The sequence below is a fragment of the Homalodisca vitripennis genome, chromosome 1 (genome assembly GCF_021130785.1).
Source record: "Homalodisca vitripennis isolate AUS2020 chromosome 1, UT_GWSS_2.1, whole genome shotgun sequence".
NCBI lineage: Eukaryota > Metazoa > Arthropoda > Insecta > Hemiptera > Cicadellidae > Homalodisca > Homalodisca vitripennis.
In genome coordinates, this window is record NC_060207.1 from 248,901,796 (window position 1) to 248,923,039 (window position 21,244).

Here is a 21,244-nt window from a genome sequence, read left to right on the forward strand (position 1 = left end):
GGATGTTTATAACTTTGCAAGGACCACCCCAGTGGCCTCGGACAGGTATAATACACATCAAACAGCCCCAGGACTCAGGCTCTATTAAATTTTCACAGTCCAAGTCCCCCCAGAATGCGATCGACATTCTACGTCATCAACTTGTACCTAACGTCTTACCTTGTAAGGGATGTTTATAACTTGCAAGGACCACCCCAGTGGCCTCGGACAGGGATAATACACATCAAACAGCCCCAGGACTCGGCTCTATTAAATTTTCACAGTCCAAGTCCCCCCAGAATGCGATCGACATTCTACGTCATCAACTTGTACCTAACGTCTTACCTTGTAAGGGATGTTTATAACTTGCAAGGACCACCCCAGTGGCCTTCGGACAGGTATAATACACATCAAACAGCCCCAGGACTCGGCTCTATTAAATTTTCACAGTCCAAGTCCCCCCAGAATGCGATCGACATTCTACGTCATCAACTTGTACCTAACGTCTTACCTTGTAAGGGATGTTTATAACTTGCAAGGACCACCCCAGTGGCCTCGGACAGGGATAATACACATCAAACAGCCCCAGGACTCGGCTCTATTAAATTTTCACAGTCCAAGTCCCCCCAGAATGCGATCGACATTCTACGTCATCAACTTGTACCTAACGTCTTACCTTGTAAGGGGATGTTTATAACTTGCAAGGACCACTCCAGTGGCCTCGGACAGGTATAATACACATCAAAACAGCCCCAGGACTAGGCTCTATTAAATTTTCACAGTCCAAGTCCCCCCAGAATGCGATCGACATTCTACGTCCATCAACTTGTACCTAACGTCTTACCTTGTAAGGGATGTTTATAACTTGCAAGGACCACCCCAGTGGCCCTCGGACAGGTATAATACACATCAAACAGCCCCAGGACTCGGATCTATTAAATTTTCACAGTCCAAGTCCCCCCAGAATGCGATCGACATTCTACGTCATCAACTTGTACCTAACGTCTTACCTTGTAAGGATGATGTCGGGACAGGTATATAACATTGAAACTCGGATTTTCACAGTCCAAGTCCCCAGAATGCGGCCATCAACTTGTACCTAACGTCTTACCTTGTAAGGGATGTTTATAACTTAGTGCCTCACATACACAAAACAGCCCCAGTCCAAGTCTCGGCTCTACGTCCATAAAACTTTCACAGTGGCCTCGGACAGTCCCCCAGTCAAGTCCCCCCAGAATGCGATCGACATTCTACGTCATCAACTTGTACCTAACGTCTTACCTTGTAAGGGATGTTTATAACTTGCAAGGACCACCCCAGTGGCCTCGGACAGGTATAATACACATCAAACAGCCCCAGGACTCGGCTCTATTAAATTTTCACAGTCCAAGTCCCCCCAGAATGCGATCGACATTCTACGTCATCAACTTCTACATTTTACACAGGCAATAAAACGGAAATAACTCAAGTTTAACGACTTTTCTTCGCATATTGGGAAAGTATTTTAATTTGTGCGATACCGAGTCGGGTTGTTCTCTCTGAAAGATCTCCTCGCTCCCTCCAAAATAGAAGTCGTCGGTTCCGCTTCGTTAGGCTGACGTCAGCCGAGTTTCTTTCGCGGCGCAACTTATCGGTGCCATTTTGCTTCGTTGGTCATTACGATAATTGTTTGAATAATTCTTTCACTTAGTTTCTCTCTTTTGTTCGTTTCCATTCGTGAACGAGTCGGTCACGAGACCGAATATAAAATAATTTTATCGTTTATTATATTGGTGCAGCATTTGCGCTGCAGTTAATTGAAAAATTACCGTTTTTCAATCGATTCAATGCTTTGAACAATATAGGATGTATTTAAATTTTGAACCTTGATCCTTTTTATACTTTTGTTATAGCTGTAAATTGGGCTTTTGAACAACATTGGTTTTAGACTAAATCCTTTATATAGCACTACTATGTTTACTGTATTGTAACAATGTAATATACTGTATGTTAGCTACGGCTACAGGTGACGGAACGTCAAGTAACGTAACGGCGCGGGACCAGAGCCACAGAACGAGGCTTCTACTATTCTCATTCACGTACAATTACCAGAAAAACTTAATTTCAATCTTAACTTTCCATTACCAACTCATTTTATGTCATTGCGAAAATATATCAATGACACAGCTCACTGTACGATCGATCTTTTTATATATTTCAACGCAGTAACCGGTTATCGTTGCACTAATTACGTCTTCATAAAACAACTGCTTGTACATTAAAGGTCACCGGCAAATTATACACATCCTATAGACTATATACTTTATATTCATATACTTATAAATTAATTAATTAATAGGCGAGACTGCTCGAACATACCCGGTGCTGTCGACCGTTCCATTCCGCTACGTAATGTCAGGTCTCGTCTTGATTGAATGGTAATTTTCAAGGAGATTCTCTTTAATTCATTACATAAAATTCCTGTTACAAACAGCTCTCGTGTCGTTGAATCTCTCAGAGTATCTGTACCTTGAACTTGATATGGGTATCACAAGACAGAACAGCACGCACGTCCCGTAGAACAATACGCTGAGTTGTTACGCCTACAATAGACAATCATTGGGACATGGCCGGCATAGGAATATTGCCACACACCGACATGACAATCTCACCCCGATGTACGGCTGTGTTACAAACAGCTCTCGTGTCGTTTGAATCTCTCAGAGTATCTGTATAACTCTTGAACTTGATATGGGTATCACAAGACAGAACAGCACGCACGTCCCGTAGAACACTACGCTGAGTTGTTACGCCTACAATAGACAATCATTGGGACATGGCCGGCATAGGAATATTGCCACACACCGACATGTTATACGAGTAACTTTCTTATATAACATGAATTCGAGGATTACGTACATTCGAAAATTATTTGTTGGAAAAGTGGTGACAGATCTTTAAGTTTGTATAACCAGCAGAGATGTTTGACATTGCCTTTTGCGATTACGTACCGCTTTAAGTTTAATTTACACCAAAGACCGACTCGTCTTTCAATTCCTAGTTTCGCTGTCCATAGCCTTAGAGTTTGCTCCACAAGAGTGTTTTGATGACACGAATTTCTGACCGATAGACAAACTTTTCAACTCATTATCTTAGTTGCATCTAAACAATTTTCAGACCCCTGGAACTAGTTAACGTAGTGTTTAGCTTGAGAGCTACATGCAATTAAATTCAAATCCAATCGAACTTTGTTTAACCAGTCTCGGCCAAGCTAGGAGAATAGGTTGGTGTTGTGTATTGCTTTTGATCACCCCCGGTGGAAGTGATTGCTTGTTTTCATGTATTACACAATACATGTATTCCAAGCCCGCTTGTTCGTTGTAATGATTTACACTTTTATTATAAATGTATTTACTTAAAAAATGATCCTTTGAAGGGCAACCTTATATCTGTATTATTTCCACAGGAATAACACATTTTGAGGTTATGGTTGTGCTTTTCTATTATCTTAAAAACGATATTTCCATTCTTACGATCTCTTATCTTGAACTTTTCGTTTTAAAAGTCAATTCCGAATGCTTTCCAAAATAGTATCTAAGTTCTTTGCATTACTATTGGCACCTAACATTTTTTTAATGAACCTTAATAATAAAACTACTAGCCTATAAGTCATTAGAAAGTAGACAGCATACAAGCCACCTGGAATACCATCAATGAAGAATGAAACAAATTTACAAAAGGCACTCCCTTTAGCTACATTTTGCATTCCCCCTCCTTATTTTTTTGATATTGAACAGAAACTAGTGTTTCGTAAGTAGTATTTATTTTAAGTACAAAATGAACTAACAATTATACTTAAACTATTACTTAGTATAATTTGTTACTGTTAGTGGTTTGCAGGTGATAACAAACTTTAAACTATTGAACAGAACTCAAACTAAAAACATAAATTAGATTTCATAAAACATTTGTTGATAACTAATATTAGATTATAACTTAATTTTATATCAATTTAAGTTGTATTTAAATTAATTTTCTCCTGAAATATTTATGTTAGTACGAAATTTCACATTCAAAAAGGTACAATTTGGACCTCTTCAGAATTATTTTCGGAAAGCTGCAACTATTGTTGATAACGAACTTTAAATCTTTATAGCGTTTTTTCTTTCTTCCACATACACAAATTATAGACAAGATACATTCCATGTTCAATGGGCTTGAGTGAGGATGTACATGACATGTTACACTAAATGTTGACATATAGCCTCTCTATGTTAAAACTTTACCAGTCGGATATGTACACGAGATGAAACCTGTTGTCTCAGTTTTTCTCCGATAAAGGTTTAGCTTTAATATATAGGCTACACACACACAAAATAAAAACAGCAAGAAAAATTACTTTCATTTTAAACGCGTAATGATAAGAAAAGACAACTATATACATTATGTATTAAATTGATTGAATTCTTTTGAATATATTAACAAACAAACGAACTATTTATTACCATTGGGTTTAGAAATACTTTATATTACAATTGGGTTTAGAAATACTTTATGAAACTGAACATGACATTTGTACTATACTGTATTCAAAGTCTAGGCGATGCATGACCTCTTTTATAAAATAAATAAACAAATAAATATTTACCTATATAAAAAACATGAAATATTTTTGTTTTGGCAATCCAATTATATTTTTTATTAGTCATTCTATTCAGTGATTTAATTTACGCAAAACTTGAGTTTTCTTCTTTTTCAGATTTTATTTCAGAATATTTTCAATACCTTTACTTTATACTTAATTTCGTACAATATTGCTAATTACAAACCTTATACTGTATATAGAATAGATGTAATTATATTTATAAAGCTGATAGTCCTGCTCGATTATTTATGTCATAATTGTGTACATTAACCGGTTATTGGACAAAATAATGTGGTGTTAAAATAGAAAGAGGCGGTAATTTAAATTGATTCTGAGGAGAAAGTGTGCGAGTGTTTTTCATTTATTACATTAACAGTTCATTATACAAAATGATACGATGTTAACATAGAAAGAGGCGGTAATTTAAAATGAACCTGAGGAGAAAGTGTGCGAGTGTTTTTCATTTATTACATTAACAGTTCATTATACAAAATGATACGATGTTAACATAGAAAGAGGCGGTAATTTAAAATGAACCTGAGGAGAAAGTGTGCGAGTGTTTTTCATTTATTACATTAACAGTTCATTATACAAAATGATACGATGTTAACATAGAAAGAGGGCGGTAATTTAAAATGAACCTGAGGAGAAAGTGTGCGAGTGTTTTCCAGTTATTTTAATGATGGTTGGAGACGTACTGTGTTGTTCACGACTTGTGCTACTTCACCGGGTTCCACTAGTTTCACTGTTATAACGGTGAGTTGTAATGTTAGTATGCAGCGACTAAGGATGATGTACGGTCTAGGCTGTTTACCGGGGCGTGTGACATTTAGAAACCAGTTTCGCGATCATAATTGCGATGGATTGCCTGCCTTTCATCGTAGAAAATCGTTGATCGTTCCTACACTACGTCGACCCAGGTGTTCTCTCGCCTAATGGATTCTTGTACGTTCTTACGTCAAATTTATTTTGTAAACAATTTGTTTTTGTTGTTGATTGTGGGAAACGAGGTTCTTCGATATAAAAAATGTATGAAGTCTTCTTGGTTTTTGTTCTTAATTTCAGTAGGGATAACCAACATATTTGTACCCACGATTATGGGTAGAATATAAGGTGCGTTGACCCAACTTGGGTTATCGTCCGATAAAAGGAAAGGTCTTTCGTTTTAACCTTGATATATAAAATAACTACCATACTCAGGAAGACAGAGCAATAACCATCTTGTATTATGCCTCAGAATTTCACGGCCGATTTAAATAACCAGATTAAGCCTTCTTAAATCTAATCGGACCCGTCTCGGAGACTTGCCGTTAAAACCACTTTTATGTCTTTCCCCGGACCACCAACCTTATCTGGCCGGACGAGATCTGACAGTGGACTTACCGTTCCCTATCGTCTTCTCACACTGCTAATCGTATCTGAGGATCGTTTCAGAGGTTTCCATTATTTTCTTCACATAACGAAAGTGTAGTTTGTGTCTTTTCCCGGACCACCAACCTTATCTGGCCGGACGAGATCTGACAGTGGACTTACCGTTCCCTATCGTCTTCTCACACTGCTAATCGTATCTGAGGATCGTTTCAGAGGTTTCCATTATTTTCTTCACATAACGAAAGTGTTGTTTGTGTCTTTCTCCGGACCACCAACCTTATCTGGCCGGACGAGATCTGACAGTGGACTTACCGTTCATTATCGTCTTCTCACACTGCTAATCGTATCTGAGGATCGTTTCAGAGGTTTCCATTATTTTCTTCACATAACGAAAGTGTTGTTTGTGTCTTTTCCCGGACCACCAACCTTATCTGGCCGGACGAGATCTGACAGTGGACTTATCGTTCCCTATCGTCTTCTCACACTGCTAATCGTATCTGAGGATCGTTTCAAAGGTTTCCATTCTTTTCTTCACATAACGAAAGTGTTGTTTGTGTCTTTCCCACAGACTCATAAAATAACCTAAAGATATTTTCTAAGAAGAATTTTATCCGTGTTCAAAGTAGTAATTGGGGGTTTATTGAAATTATCAACCCTGTAAAGAAACGGCTGGAGAGAAGGATGTGTTGTACGGTATGTATTTGTGTACAACGATGTGTGTTCCTCAAGTATTATTTTATTAAAAAGCACGTTATTTCCTTAATTGAAATTTAATAAAAAGCACGTTATTTCCTTAATTTAAATTTAATAAAAAGCACTATTTTTTTAAAACCCAGACCATTAGAAACATATAATTTTTAGATTACATTTTTTTTCATACACATACTGTGAAGAACCGCATTCTTATATCCTAATATTCCTGCTCTAAATTCTTGTCTAGTGATAAAAAAACATTACCTTATATTATTCAGACAAATTATCGTAAACAGCTTTAACTCTTAAATAAACTCAACAAAAACCGACTGCGCCCCCGCATGCTACTGGTACAGTTCTGTACAGTGTGTGTACATTTTCCATTCATTTACTTTGAACGTTATGGATAGTTTTAATTTATTACACGTAGAACATGTAACATAATCTTCTTTTCGTTTAAATAAATTGCAAGAGTATTTTTCAACTAGTAAATGACGTCTCAAGTACGCATTTATTAGACTATGTTTTCACCGCATAAACTAACAACAATTCAAATATAAATATAAATCTTATCTTATGGTTTTTATATTTTTTGTATAATTTACTGTGTGTATCAAGAGATGTACTCCACATACAGTTTTACAAAGTAAGATATTAAATAATCCTCAATAATTTAATACTAATTCAATTCCAAGCAGTGCAGTTTGAATAAGTTATTTCTAACTGCCTGGTTATCTTATTTAATGGCTACAGTTAATTATTAGAACTGAATTTAGTTTAAATTAAATATTTACAACCCCACAATCCAATCAACGAATCCTAAACTCCGTACATAAAACTGTATGGATGTTTCACTTACTCCGACGACTCCAGTTTATTTTACGTTTTATTGCTCTATTAATTACTCCTAACTATCAATTAATTACCGGTTTTATGTGCACTAAATTATACTACAGCCCGGTTCCAAATCAATGAGTATCTTTACACTCCCATCAACCATCGAGAGCGGACGTAACTCGAACACAAGTGTCTTATAAAGCTATTTCTATTTCGGACTATGCCCCTACCTCTCCTACACACGTACACATAAACAGTTCTCCTACACACGTACACATAAACAGTTCTCCTACACACGTACACATAAACAGTTCTCCTACACAAGTACACATAAACAGTTCTCCTACACACGTACACATAAACAGTTCTCCTACACACGTACACATAAACAGTTCTCCTACACACGTACACATAAACAGTTCTCCTACACACGTACACATAAACAGTTCTCCTACACACGTACACATAAACAGTTCCCCTACACACGTACACATAAACAGTTCCCCTACACACGTACACACATAAACAGTTCTCCTACACACGTACACATAAACAGTTCTCCTACACACGTACACATAAACAGTTCTCCTACACACGTACACATAAACAGTTCTCCTACACACGTACACATAAACAGTTCTCCTTCACACGTACACATAAACAGTTCTCCTACACACGTACACATAAACAGTTCTCCTACACACGTACACATAAACAGTTCTCCTACACACGTACACATAAACAGTTCTCCTACACACGTACATAAACATACACACGTACACATAAACAGTTCTCCTACACACGTACACATAAACAGTTCTCCTACACACGTACACATAAACAGTTCTCCTACACACGTACACATAAACAGTTCTCCTACACACGTACACATAAACAGTTCTCCTACACACGTACACATAAACAGTTCTCCTACACACGTACACATAAACAGTTCTCCTACACACGTACACATAAACAGTTCTCCTACACACGTACACATAAACAGTTTTTCTACACACGTACACATAAACAGTTCTCCTACACACGTACACATAAACAGTTCCCCTACACACACGTACACATAAACAGTTCTCCTTCACACGTACACATAAACAGTTCTCCTACACACGTACACATAAACAGTTCTCCTTACACACGTACACATAAACAGTTCTCCTACACACGTACACATAAACAGTTCTCCTTCACACGTACACATAAACAGTTCTCCTACACACGTACACATAAACAGTTTTTCTACACACGTACACATAAACAGTTCTCCTACATACGTACACATAAACAGTTTTTCCTACACACGTACACATAAACAGTTCTCCTTCACACGTACACATAAACAGTTCTCCTACACACGTACACATAAACAGTTCTCCTTCACACGTACACATAAACAGTTCTCCTACACACGTACACATAAACAGTTTTTCTACACACGTACACATAAACAGTTCTCCTACACACGTACACATAAACAGTTCTCCTACACACGTACACATAAACAGTTCTCCTTCACACGTACACACATAAACAGTTCTCCTACACACGTACACATAAACAGTTCTCCTTCACACGTACACATAAACAGTTCTCCTTCACACGTATACATAAACAGTTTTTCTACACACGTACACATAAACAGTTCTCCTACACACGTACACATAAACAGTTCCCCTACACACGTACACATAAACAGTTTTTCTACACACGTACACATAAACAGTTTTTCTACACACGTACACATAAACAGTTCTCCTACACACGTACACATAAACAGTTCTTCTACACACGTACACATAAACAGTTTGCTTCTGAGTGATATTAAATAAGGAAAAAATATATTTGGAAGTGATGACTGCTCGATTGATTAACGTAAATCCATAGAGTTTTGAGTTGTTATATACAAAGTGGGCGCGTCGCAGCCATGTGTCGCGTAACAAACTACGCTGAATCTGTATCCAAAATTTCAACTCAATAGCTGATATTTCATGCTCGAGATGTCCTGCAGACAGACGGACAGACCTCCAGCAGCAAGAGAGAAATAGTGCCGGCTTACTGAGTGTAGGTACCCCTTGGCTTACTGTGGGTAGGTACCCCTTGGCTTACTGAGGGTAGGTACCCCTTGGCTTACTGAGGGTAGGTACCCCTTGGCTTACTGAGGGTAGGTACCCCTTGGCTTACTGAGGGGTAGGTACCCCTTGGCTTACTCAGCCAAGTTCTATGGTTGGGTATGCTCCTTCATTACACTCTAGTCTACGTATAAATGAAGTTTAATGCCACAATTTCACCAATGTTTATTTAATATGAACGGTATAATGACGTTGGGTGACAAGAGCATTGATATTATTTTGGCCCTGCTAAGTTTCTTTTTTACTTATGTGTGAGCGTGGCCAATTTCAGTGACCTAATCTTTTATGATGAAAATGTAAACTCTAAACAGGCTTAGCCCTCTGAGGTCCTAAATTTTCTCGCCAGTAATTAAGAAATCAGTTGTACTTCAGTCTTTTGCATTTTATTAAAACACTTAATAGTTTTGGTTTAAATGATACTCGCTCATAAAACTGAGTAGGCTACTATTTTATTTTAATTTCTTCAAGTAATTCTTATTTTTGTATAAATAGGTGTAATATATCAATTTTAATAGAAACAGATATATTTATTCTGATATAAATAAGAGGACGTTCTCAATGTATCTTGGCTACACGAAACGTTCACATTTTTGTTCATTAACTTTGATTTCGTACCAGTGTTAAAATAATAAAAGTCTACCCACTGAGTAACTAAAAGATGATGCATGTGTTGAGTTAGTTAGGTTACATATGTTACATGTACAAATTGCATATGATTTCTCAGTTTTTTTTTTTAAATGTCTTTTTCTTGAGATTTTGTCGTTGCCATCGTGGTTCCCTCAGACAAATTCAATGGAGTGACATGCACAGTCATGGAACCCAGTCTTGCCTATACAGATGTACCTTCATGCATTTCAAGACTATAGACTACATTTTCCGAGATGTGTTGTGGACGGATAGACAGACAGACCTCGAACGATAGACTTCGCTAGCGCTCAGCCACTTATGATGTTTACACGGCCGGCGCGGCGCCTGCTCGTTTACAAGCACAAGCCGCCAGATTGCGGGTTAATACCTGCAATTACACTTGCATTAAAATTTTATATTTTAGTTACTGGGTAACAATATTACTAGCCCAAGATAATGTTTTAAGAGCTCCATAACGAGGTCGATACAAAATGTTATGACCAAGAATAAAGGTCAAGATAATTTAATAACAACTTTTTCCATATAACTCTAAAATTGTAATTTAAAATAAGCACACTTTTGCTTATCTTGTATAAGAGTTTGGTCTTAATATGATCCGAGTTACAAAGTAGAAGTTAGACTGAAAACCCCTGTTAAATTGTTTAGTTCCTTACGGTATCAAGTTATTGTTAGTAAAAGTAACTCCCATTATTGTAACTAGTTTGTTGGTTCTTCAGACTAGAGTATCTATACTTTTTGATCTAAGAGTAAATACTAGTAATGGAACCCCGCTTCTATTAAAACCCAACAAATATTAAATAACAATACTGGAACATGTCATAACTTCAGCAATATTTAATTACTCTTTTAGTAAATGAAAACGATTGACACATTCTAATGGTTTTTAAAATACTCGATTTTTCTTAAAGTTTATTTACTAAATAATTTGTTAAAAATATTAAATTCTATTAGTAATCAACTATTTATATTTCTAAACGATTGGTGCTTTGTAAAAAGAGTTATTCACAATAAAAGTAGGTAAGGTAACCACTTAATAAATCAGCTGTTTTCTACAGTTACAGTATTGATTATTCAGTAATTAGTTACTCGTTATTCTTGTTTAAACGACCATTGAGTTTGTACTCGCTATTGGCTTTATTTTATTTTAGTTTCCTCATAATTTTGTTTAAGTTCCGTTGTTATTATTTACTGCTCTGCTTGTTGCACTGTTGTTGCATGTTTGCATGTTTCCAGGCAACTGACGGACAACCACATTCATACCATCGAGAAAGGTGCCTTCCAGAACCTCGAGTCTCTAGAGCGGCTGTGAGTACCAAATATTGTTTTATTTATCACAGAGTTGTGTAAGATAAAATTCGAAAAAGTTGTCTAAAAATTAATTTTCATCCAATTAATGCACCACTATTTTTGGCAGAGTACAACATATCGAGGACCTAAAGACTGACTGTGAAAATGACATATCATTGTGAAGATCTGTTCTTGTTTTCGTCTCCCAAGAAGAAGCGATGTCGGCGAGAGTGAAGTCTCTCTGTCCCTATCTACTACTCGTTATTTGGCGATATACCCCTGGATAGGTAGGATTAGGTCAGGTTATACTAGATATGTTACTAGTAGTACCAAATCTATGGATGATCTTTATGAACGCCATATTTTTAAAACGTAAGTTGTATTTGCCTACTTATATAGGATAGCCTAATGACAGATAGTAGACAGGGACGTAGTGACAACCAAAACAAGAGCAGATAGTCATGATGACATGTAATTTTCACAATAAGTCAAATACAGTATATTCTTTCAAATAATGTAGGTTTTTTTAACTCTCCTGTAAGAACATCGGATAGTACCAAAATACCGTATTAAAATGCGCTTAAGTGCTATGATTATTGTAACCCAAGATGAAATTGTTTATATGTCACAAATCTCTCTTCGTTGACAGATAATGACAACAAGATCACCGCAATCTATCGAAGCGGTGACGTAATCGGTTTTCGATTGGGGTTTATCAAGACAATTTTGATAACAGAGTTCTGGGTCATCCTGAAATCTGATCCAAAGAAAAACTGTTTTGAGATATGGATATTGACCTTTTACAGAGTGTACATATATAAAAAAATGACTGGATAATGACATACTTTTTGTTTAAAATAGTTAATTTCCTTACGTTTATTTTTCTTAACGTATAATAATGTTCTTATACTAAACTAGTCCCTTCCTGAAGGTATAACTCATTTACATAGAGCAAAAATTATATTCAGCCGTTTCTAATTGCGTTTGATCACAAAATCGCTTAAACTTCACTTTAAATGCCTCTAATTCCCCCTGGAGTGAAAAATGTCTATTTATTATGTCTTCAGGGATCTTAAAGGGTTACGAAGTAAAGTAAAAATATCTTTCAGAAAAAAAACGATAGTATGATTGACTCCAACAAACAACTTAAGGGATTTGTTCATAAAATAGTTAATATCAGATTGAGTTCATTATTAATTAATTGTTTTAAATAATCACCATATATCAGTGGGTAGTCACTAGTAAATTATAATACACATACGTTACAGTACACACGTTACTGTACACACGTTACAGTAGACACTTTACAGTACACACGTTACTGTACACACGTTACAGTACACTACGTTGCAGTACACACGTTACAGTACACACGTTACAGTACACACGTTACTGTACACACGTTACAGTACACACGTTACAGTACACACGTTACTGTACACACGTTACAGTACGTACGTTACAGTACACACGTTACTGTACACACGTTACAGTACACACGTTACAGTACACACGTTACAGTACACACGTTACTGTACACACGTTACAGTACACACGTTACAGTACACACGTTACAGTACACACGTTACTGTACACACGTTACAGTACGTACGTTACAGTACACACGTTACTGTACACACGTTACAGTACACACGTTACAGTACACACGTTACTGTACACACGTTACAGTACACACGTTACTGTACACACGTTACTGTACACACGTTACTGTACACATGTTACTGTACACACGTTACAGTACACACGTTACAGTACACACGTTACAGTACACACGTTACTGTACACACGTTACAGTACACACGTTGCAGTACACACGTTACAGTACACACGTTACTGTACACACGTTACAGTACACACGTTACAGTACACACGTTACTGTACACACGTTGCAGTACACACGTTTACAGTACACACGTTACTGTACACACGTTACAGTACACACGTTACAGTACACACGTTACTGTACACGTTGCAGTACACACGTTGCAGTACACGTTACAGTACACACGTTACAGTACATACGTCACAGTTCAGGAATCACGGTCGCGAATCAGAAAACAAATATGTGTTATTCCACACATCCATCAATTTGGATTATAAAGTTATTTTTGCCTCCTCTTTTAATTTAGAGAGAGTTATCGTTTCAGCATAAAACGTATTAAAAGATCACAATAAAAAACCATTATGCACGTTAAAGCGTTCGTAAGTAAACAAATATAAATAACATTGAGCAAACAAAATTGTGGAACACTGCAAACAAACAGGTCGTGCAATAAATAAAGGAGAGTATTGCTGCAAACATTGTGGAACTGTTGACAAGTTTTCTTATCAAGTGTAACAACAGGCGTCGTGTAAACCCGGTATGTGTGGGCAAACAGCGTGATGATGGCATGATAGAGTGAGTTGCATTGGCATGCCGGTCCGGCGCCCGCCGCCAGCCCATTACTGACTGGGTAACCGCGCAATATCCTATTGTATAGGAGTGTAATTTTAACAGAGCAAGACATTAATTGTCCTTATTGAAATTTTAAGGCGTAAATTCTTGGCCATTGCAGTGCTAGAAAAATAGAAAAAGACGACCAGGAAAATATCAGATTTATACGACGGGAAAACGAAAACTTCAGGAATGGCCTGTATTACAAGCTTGTACAATTATTCTTGAGATTTAAGTGGGTAAGAAGGGCGAACTAAACTTGTCTATAATAAATGTTATTTGCTTATTTATAGTTTATTGTTAATGCAATTGCATAAATCTTAAATTAAAAGGAAATAAGAAAAATATGTAAAGCGTATCATATTGGTTGGAACAGAACTGGATGCTATATGTAAGTCAGTTTTCGGTTAGGACTACCTCAAAAATGGGATTTTCGAGATGTCATTCTAGCTGTTAATGGTTAGTTATTCACCCGAGGAAGAGATCAGATTGCAGATCTCGAAACGTAGTGTTACTTATAATTTGTTTCACTGAACGATGATACATGTCCAGAAACTTCTGTTCCCTTTATCACATTTTTATTCAAAACTGCGTAATTGAATGTATACAATATTTCTATGTTATATGATTATATGTTTCTGTAATGGTTTATCAATTTTCATTAATTGACGACAGTGTTTTAGGTGTTTGGCAAGATCTTTCTTGATAGGGTCGGCTCTCCGACAAGGTGAGATCGACAGGTTGATGTAAATCATCATACTTGATGCATCGCTTCGTCATCATTCGCTTCTTGGGATTTTCTGTAATTTTCATCGGATTATTTGTCGCATCCGATTAAAGTGTTACACAGTTTACCCCTTCTAGGGGTGTAAATAGAAGTGTTATGTTTAGTAATTAGTTTAATTTTAAATCGTTTTACCTAACATCATAAGTTTCATCCATGGCGGTAAAATTTCTAATTTGATTTCCTCTAAATGGCTTTTACCAATCTGACTATTATATTTTACAATAGTACTCTTTTTAAATACTGACTTCTTTAATTTATTATTTCAAATATTTTTCCAAGATATAATATGGCATGAATGAAGTGTGTTGACAGGGTCAGCAATTTTATTTAAAGTACAACAAAAGGACTTTGATTCGTCGATAAAAATTAGCAATTCCATCAGTATGTAATAACAGTATGAGTTTTTTTAACTTTCGTACAGTATTGTTGACCGAATAAAGTCGAAAAATAAGTAAGTAATATATATAACAGGAAACACCAATTATTATACTATATAATATTCTGAATCACGCTCTACGTAATAGAAACGATACTTCAATAAAAGAGCACAATATTTTGTATGATATACTTGTTGTGAATGGCTATTGTGTAACAAATTGTTACTTACCTCAGTCACGTGACAGGGTGACGTGTTGCCATGATCTGCAGGAACCCAGATCTCTGCCATTATCATAATAGCGTTTTGACACGATTCGTCATGTCCTACTCTGCCCTTTCTACATAAATGATACTGATCTGCCTGCCCCTTTCCCTCTGTAATGGAGGCATTCCATCATCCGCTCTTCACCACTTTAGCTTTCCTTTTGTAAAATAACCTCTTTGACTTACTCAGAGGTCTTAAGCGATCTTCAAGTATGAACAATTTATTGTGGAACTTTAGTTTGTACTTTGAGTAAAATAAGCTGCTTTCATTGATGTGTAGTTTTATAATTGTTATGTATAAAATATTATAAAGTCTTTTACATATTTTAGGTGCATTTCTTGATTTTTTTTATTTATTCCCCTGGAAAGTAGTACCGTCTGTAATTATACTGATATAAATTACAACCATTTTGATATTTTGCCAAGTTTACAAACAACTCTTTTTATAAAAGAGATTAAAAGTATATACAAATTAAAATATTTAATAATTACGTACATGGTATAAATTTATAATATATTAACCTTTAAATGCTATCTTACACTGACATTTTCCATTATTCATAAAGTTGAGATTGTTTGATATTCTATATTATTACTAAAACATCCAGATGAGGCGTGGTTTGTTTAAGATAAAGTTGAGATTGTTTGATATTCTTTATTATTACCAAAACATCCAGATGAAGCGTGGTTTGTTTAAGATAAAGTTGAGATTGTTTGATATTCTATATTATTACCAAAACATCCAGATGAGGCGTGGTTTGTTTAAGATAAAGTTGAGATTGTTTGATATTCTTTATTATTACCAAAACATCCAGATGAAGCGTGGTTTGTTTAAGATAAAGTTGAGATTGTTTGATATTCTACATTTTTACCAAAACATCCAGATGAAGCGTGGTTTGTTTAAGATAAAGTTGAGATTGTGTGATATTCTATATTATTACCAAAACATCCAGATGAGGCGTGGTTTGTTTAAGAATTTAAAACTCACCTAAACGTTAAAGTAAATATATTACTACTATTTTTCAACAGTTTGCGTTTCTTTTGACATTGTTATTTAGCATTAATTTTTACAAAAGGGATGAATAAGCTCTGGAATTATGAGTGTGTTCTTGATTCTGATTGTTGAATACATCTCAGCAAATCTGAAACGACAAAATAATTATAGCTCTTGAGCTTACACGGCCAGTGTTATGACTACATCTGTAATTACACCGTTATCTAGCATTAATTTTTACAAAAAGATTGAACAAGCTCTGGAATTATGAGTGTGTTCTTGATTCTGATTGTTGAATACATCTCAGCAAATCTGAAACGACAAAATAATTATAGCTCTTGAGCTTACACGGCCAGTGTTATGACTACATCTGTAATTACACCGTTATCTAGCATTAATTTTTACAAAAAGATTGAACAAGCTCTGGAATTATGAGTGTGTTCTTGATTCTCATTGTTGAATACATCTCAACAAATCTGAAACAACAAAATAATTATAGCCCTTGAACTTACACGGCCAGTGTTATGACTACATCTGTAATTACACCGTTATCTAGCATTAATTTTTACAAAAAGATTGAACAAGCTCTGGAATTATGAGTGTGTTCTTGATTCTCATTGTTGAATACATCTCAACAAATCTGAAACGACAAAACAATTATAGGCCTTGAACTTACACGGCCAGTGTTATGACTACATCTGTAATTACACCGTTATCTAGCATTAATTTCTACAAAAAGATTGAACAAGCTCTGGAATTGTGAGTGTGTTCTTGATTCTCATTGTTGAATACATCTCAACAAATCTGAAACGACAAAATAATTATAGGCCTTGAACTTACACGGCCAGTGTTATGACTACATCTGTAATTACACCGTTATCTAGCATTAATTTTCTACAAAAAGATTGAACAAGCTCTGGAATTGTGAGTGTGTTCTTGATTCTCATTGTTGAATACATCTCAACAAATCTGAAACGACAAAATAATTATAGCCCTTGAACTTACACGGCCAGTGTTATGACTACATCTGTAATTACACCGTTATCTAGCATTAATTTCTACAAAAAGATTGAACAAGCTCTGGAATTATGAGTGTGTTCTTGATTCTGATTGTTGAATACATCTCAGCAAATCTGAAACGACAAAATAATTATAGCTCTTGAGCTTACACGGCCAGTGTTATGACTACATCTGTAATTACACCGTTATCTAGCATTACTTTCTACAAAAAGATTGAACAAGCTCTGGAATTATGAGTGTGTTCTTGATTCTGATTGTTGAATACATCTCAGCAAATCTGAAACGACAAAATAATTATAGCTCTTGAACTTACACGGCCAGTGTTATGACTACATCTGTAATTACACCGTTATCTAGCATTAATTTCTACAAAAAGATTGAACAAGCTCTGGAATTGTGAGTGTGTTCTTGATTCTCATTGTTGAATACATCTCAACAAATCTGAAACGACAAAATAATTATAGCCCTTGAACTTACACGGCCAGTGTTATGACTACATCTGTAATTACACCGTTATCTAGCATTAATTTCTACAAAAAGATTGAACAAGCTCTGGAATTATGAGTGTGTTCTTGATTCTCATTGTTGAATACATCTCAACAAATCTGAAACGACAAAATAATTATAGCCCTTGAACTTACACGGCCAGTGTTATGACTACATCTGTAATTACACCGTTATCTAGCATTAATTTCTACAAAAAGATTGAACAAGCTCTGGAATTATGAGTGTGTTCTTGATTCTGATTGTTGAATACATCTCAGCAAATCTGAAACGACAAAATAATTATAGCTCTTGAGCTTACACGGCCAGTGTTATGACTACATCTGTAATTACACCGTTATCTAGCATTAATTTCTACAAAAAGATTGAACAAGCTCTGGAATTGTGAGTGTGTTCTTGATTCTCATTGTTGAATACATCTCAACAAATCTGAAACGACAAAATAATTATAGCCCTTGAACTTACACGGCCAGTGTTATGACTACATCTGTAATTACACCGTTATCTAGCATTAATTTCTACAAAAAGATTGAACAAGCTCTGGAATTATGAGTGTGTTCTTGATTCTCATTGTTGAATACATCTCAACAAATCTGAAACGACAAAACAATTATAGCCCTTGAACTTACACGGCCAGTGTTATGACTACATCTGTAATTACACCGTTATCTAGCATTAATTTCTACAAAAAGATTGAACAAGCTCTGGAATTATGAGTGTGTTCTTGATTCTCATTGTTGAATACATCTCAACAAATCTAAACGACAAAACAATTATAGCCCTTGAACTTACACGGCCAGTGTTATGACTACATCTGTAATTACACCGTTATCTAGCATTAATTTCTACAAAAAGATTGAACAAGCTCTGGAATTATGAGTGTGTTCTTGATTCTCATTGTTGAATACATCTCAACAAATCTGAAACGACAAAACAATTATAGCCCTTGAACTTACACGGCCAGTGTTATGACTACATCTGTAATTACACCGTTATCTAGCATTAATTTTTACAAAAAGATTGAACAAGCTCTGGAATTATGAGTGTGTTCTTGATTCTCATTGTTGAATACATCTCAACAAATCTGAAACGACCAAAACAATTATAGCCCTTGAACTTACACGGCCAGTGTTATGACTACATCTGTAATTACACCGTTATCTAGCATTAATTTCTACAAAAAGATTGAACAAGCTCTGGAATTATGAGTGTGTTCTTGATTCTCATTGTTGAATACATCTCAACAAATCTGAAACGACAAAACAATTATAGCCCTTGAACTTACACGGCCAGTGTTATGACTACATCTGTAATTACACCGTTATCTAGCATTAATTTCTACAAAAAGATTGAACAAGCTCTGGAATTATGAGTGTGTTCTTGATTCTCATTGTTGAATACATCTCAACAAATCTGAAACGACAAAACAATTATAGCCCTTGAACTTACACGGCCAGTGTTATGACTACATCTGTAATTACACCGTTATCTAGCATTAATTTCTACAAAAAGATTGAACAAGCTCTGGAATTATGAGTGTGTTCTTGATTCTCATTGTTGAATACATCTCAACAAATCTGAAACGACAAAATAATTATAGCCCTTGAACTTACACGGCCAGTGTTATGACTACATCTGTAATTACACCGTTATCTAGCATTAATTTCTACAAAAAGATTGAACAAGCTCTGGAATTATGAGTGTGTTCTTGATTCTCATTGTTGAATACATCTCAACAAATCTGAAACGACAAAAACAATTATAGCCCTTGAACTTACACGGCCAGTGTTATGACTACATCTGTAATTACACCGTTATCTAGCATTAATTTCTACAAAAAGATTGAACAAGCTCTGGAATTATGAGTGTGTTCTTGATTCTCATTGTTGAATACATCTCAACAAATCTGAAACGACAAAACAATTATAGCCCTTGAACTTACACGGCCAGTGTTATGACTACATCTGTAATTACACCGTTATCTAGCATTAATTTCTACAAAAAGATTGAACAAGCTCTGGAATTATGAGTGTGTTCTTGATTCTCATTGTTGAATACATCTCAACAAATCTGAAACGACAAAACAATTATAGCCCTTGAACTTACACGGCCAGTGTTATGACTACATCTGTAATTACACCGTTATCTAGCATTAATTTTTACAAAAAGATTGAACAAGCTCTGGAATTATGAGTGTGTTCTTGATTCTCATTGTTGAATACATCTCAACAAATCTGAAACGACAAAACAATTATAGCCCTTGAACTTACACGGCCAGTGTTATGACTACATCTGTAATTACACCGTTATCTAGCATTAATTTCTACAAAAAGATTGAACAAGCTCTGGAATTATGAGTGTGTTCTTGATTCTCATTGTTGAATACATCTCAACAAATCTGAAACGACAAAACAATTATAGGCCTTGAACTTACACGGCCAGTGTTATGACTACATCTGTAATTACACCGTTATCTAGCATTAATTTCTACAAAAAGATTGAACAAGCTCTGGAATTATGAGTGTGTTCTTGATTCTCATTGTTGAATACATCTCAACAAATCTGAAACGACAAAACAATTATAGCCCTTGAACTTACACGGCCAGTGTTATGACTACATCTGTAATTACACCGTTATCTAGCATTAATTTCTACAAAAAGATTGAACAAGCTCTGGAATTATGAGTGTGTTCTTGATTCTCATTGTTGAATACATCTCAACAAATCTGAAACGACAAAACAATTATAGGCCTTGAACTTACACGGCCAGTGTTATGACTACATCTGTAATTACACCGTTATCTAGCATTAATTTCTACAAAAAGATTGAACAAGCTCTGGAATTATGAGTGTGTTCTTGATTCTCATTGTTGAATACATCTCAACAAATCTGAAACGACAAAACAATTATAGCCCTTGAACTTACACGGCCAGTGTTATGACTACATCTGTAATTACACCGTTATCTAGCATTAATTTCTACAAAAAGATTGAACAAGCTCTGGAATTATGAGTGTGTTCTTGATTCTCATTGTTGAATACATCTCAACAAATCTGAAACGACAAAACAATTATAGGCCTTGAACTTACACGGCCAGTGTTATGACTACATCTGTAATTATTCCAGTTTCCATAGATCGTAACATTTGTAAGACCTTTTAAACCTATAAATATTTCGCCCCCTCTTGACAACAATAGTTAAACAAATATAGGAGATCCAAACACTAATATTAATAATTACTAACGTTTATATGGT

The 21,244-nt window shown here is 35.5% G+C and overlaps 1 protein-coding gene across 4 annotated transcripts in view; it reads left to right on the plus strand.

The window, feature by feature from the left end:
- LOC124353249 (protein slit) overlaps positions 1–21,244 on the plus strand; it is a 697,541-nt gene that overhangs the window by 268,172 nt on the left and 408,125 nt on the right. For 3 of the 4 annotated variants that reach the window (XM_046803175.1, XM_046803178.1, XM_046803176.1), the window contains exon 3: positions 11,533–11,604. The exons of the other annotated variant lie outside the window; for it this stretch is intronic. In XM_046803175.1, coding sequence (XP_046659131.1) covers positions 11,533–11,604 — 72 coding nt within the window. The remainder of the gene's footprint in view (positions 1–11,532; positions 11,605–21,244) is intronic. 4 annotated transcript variants of the gene reach the window in all.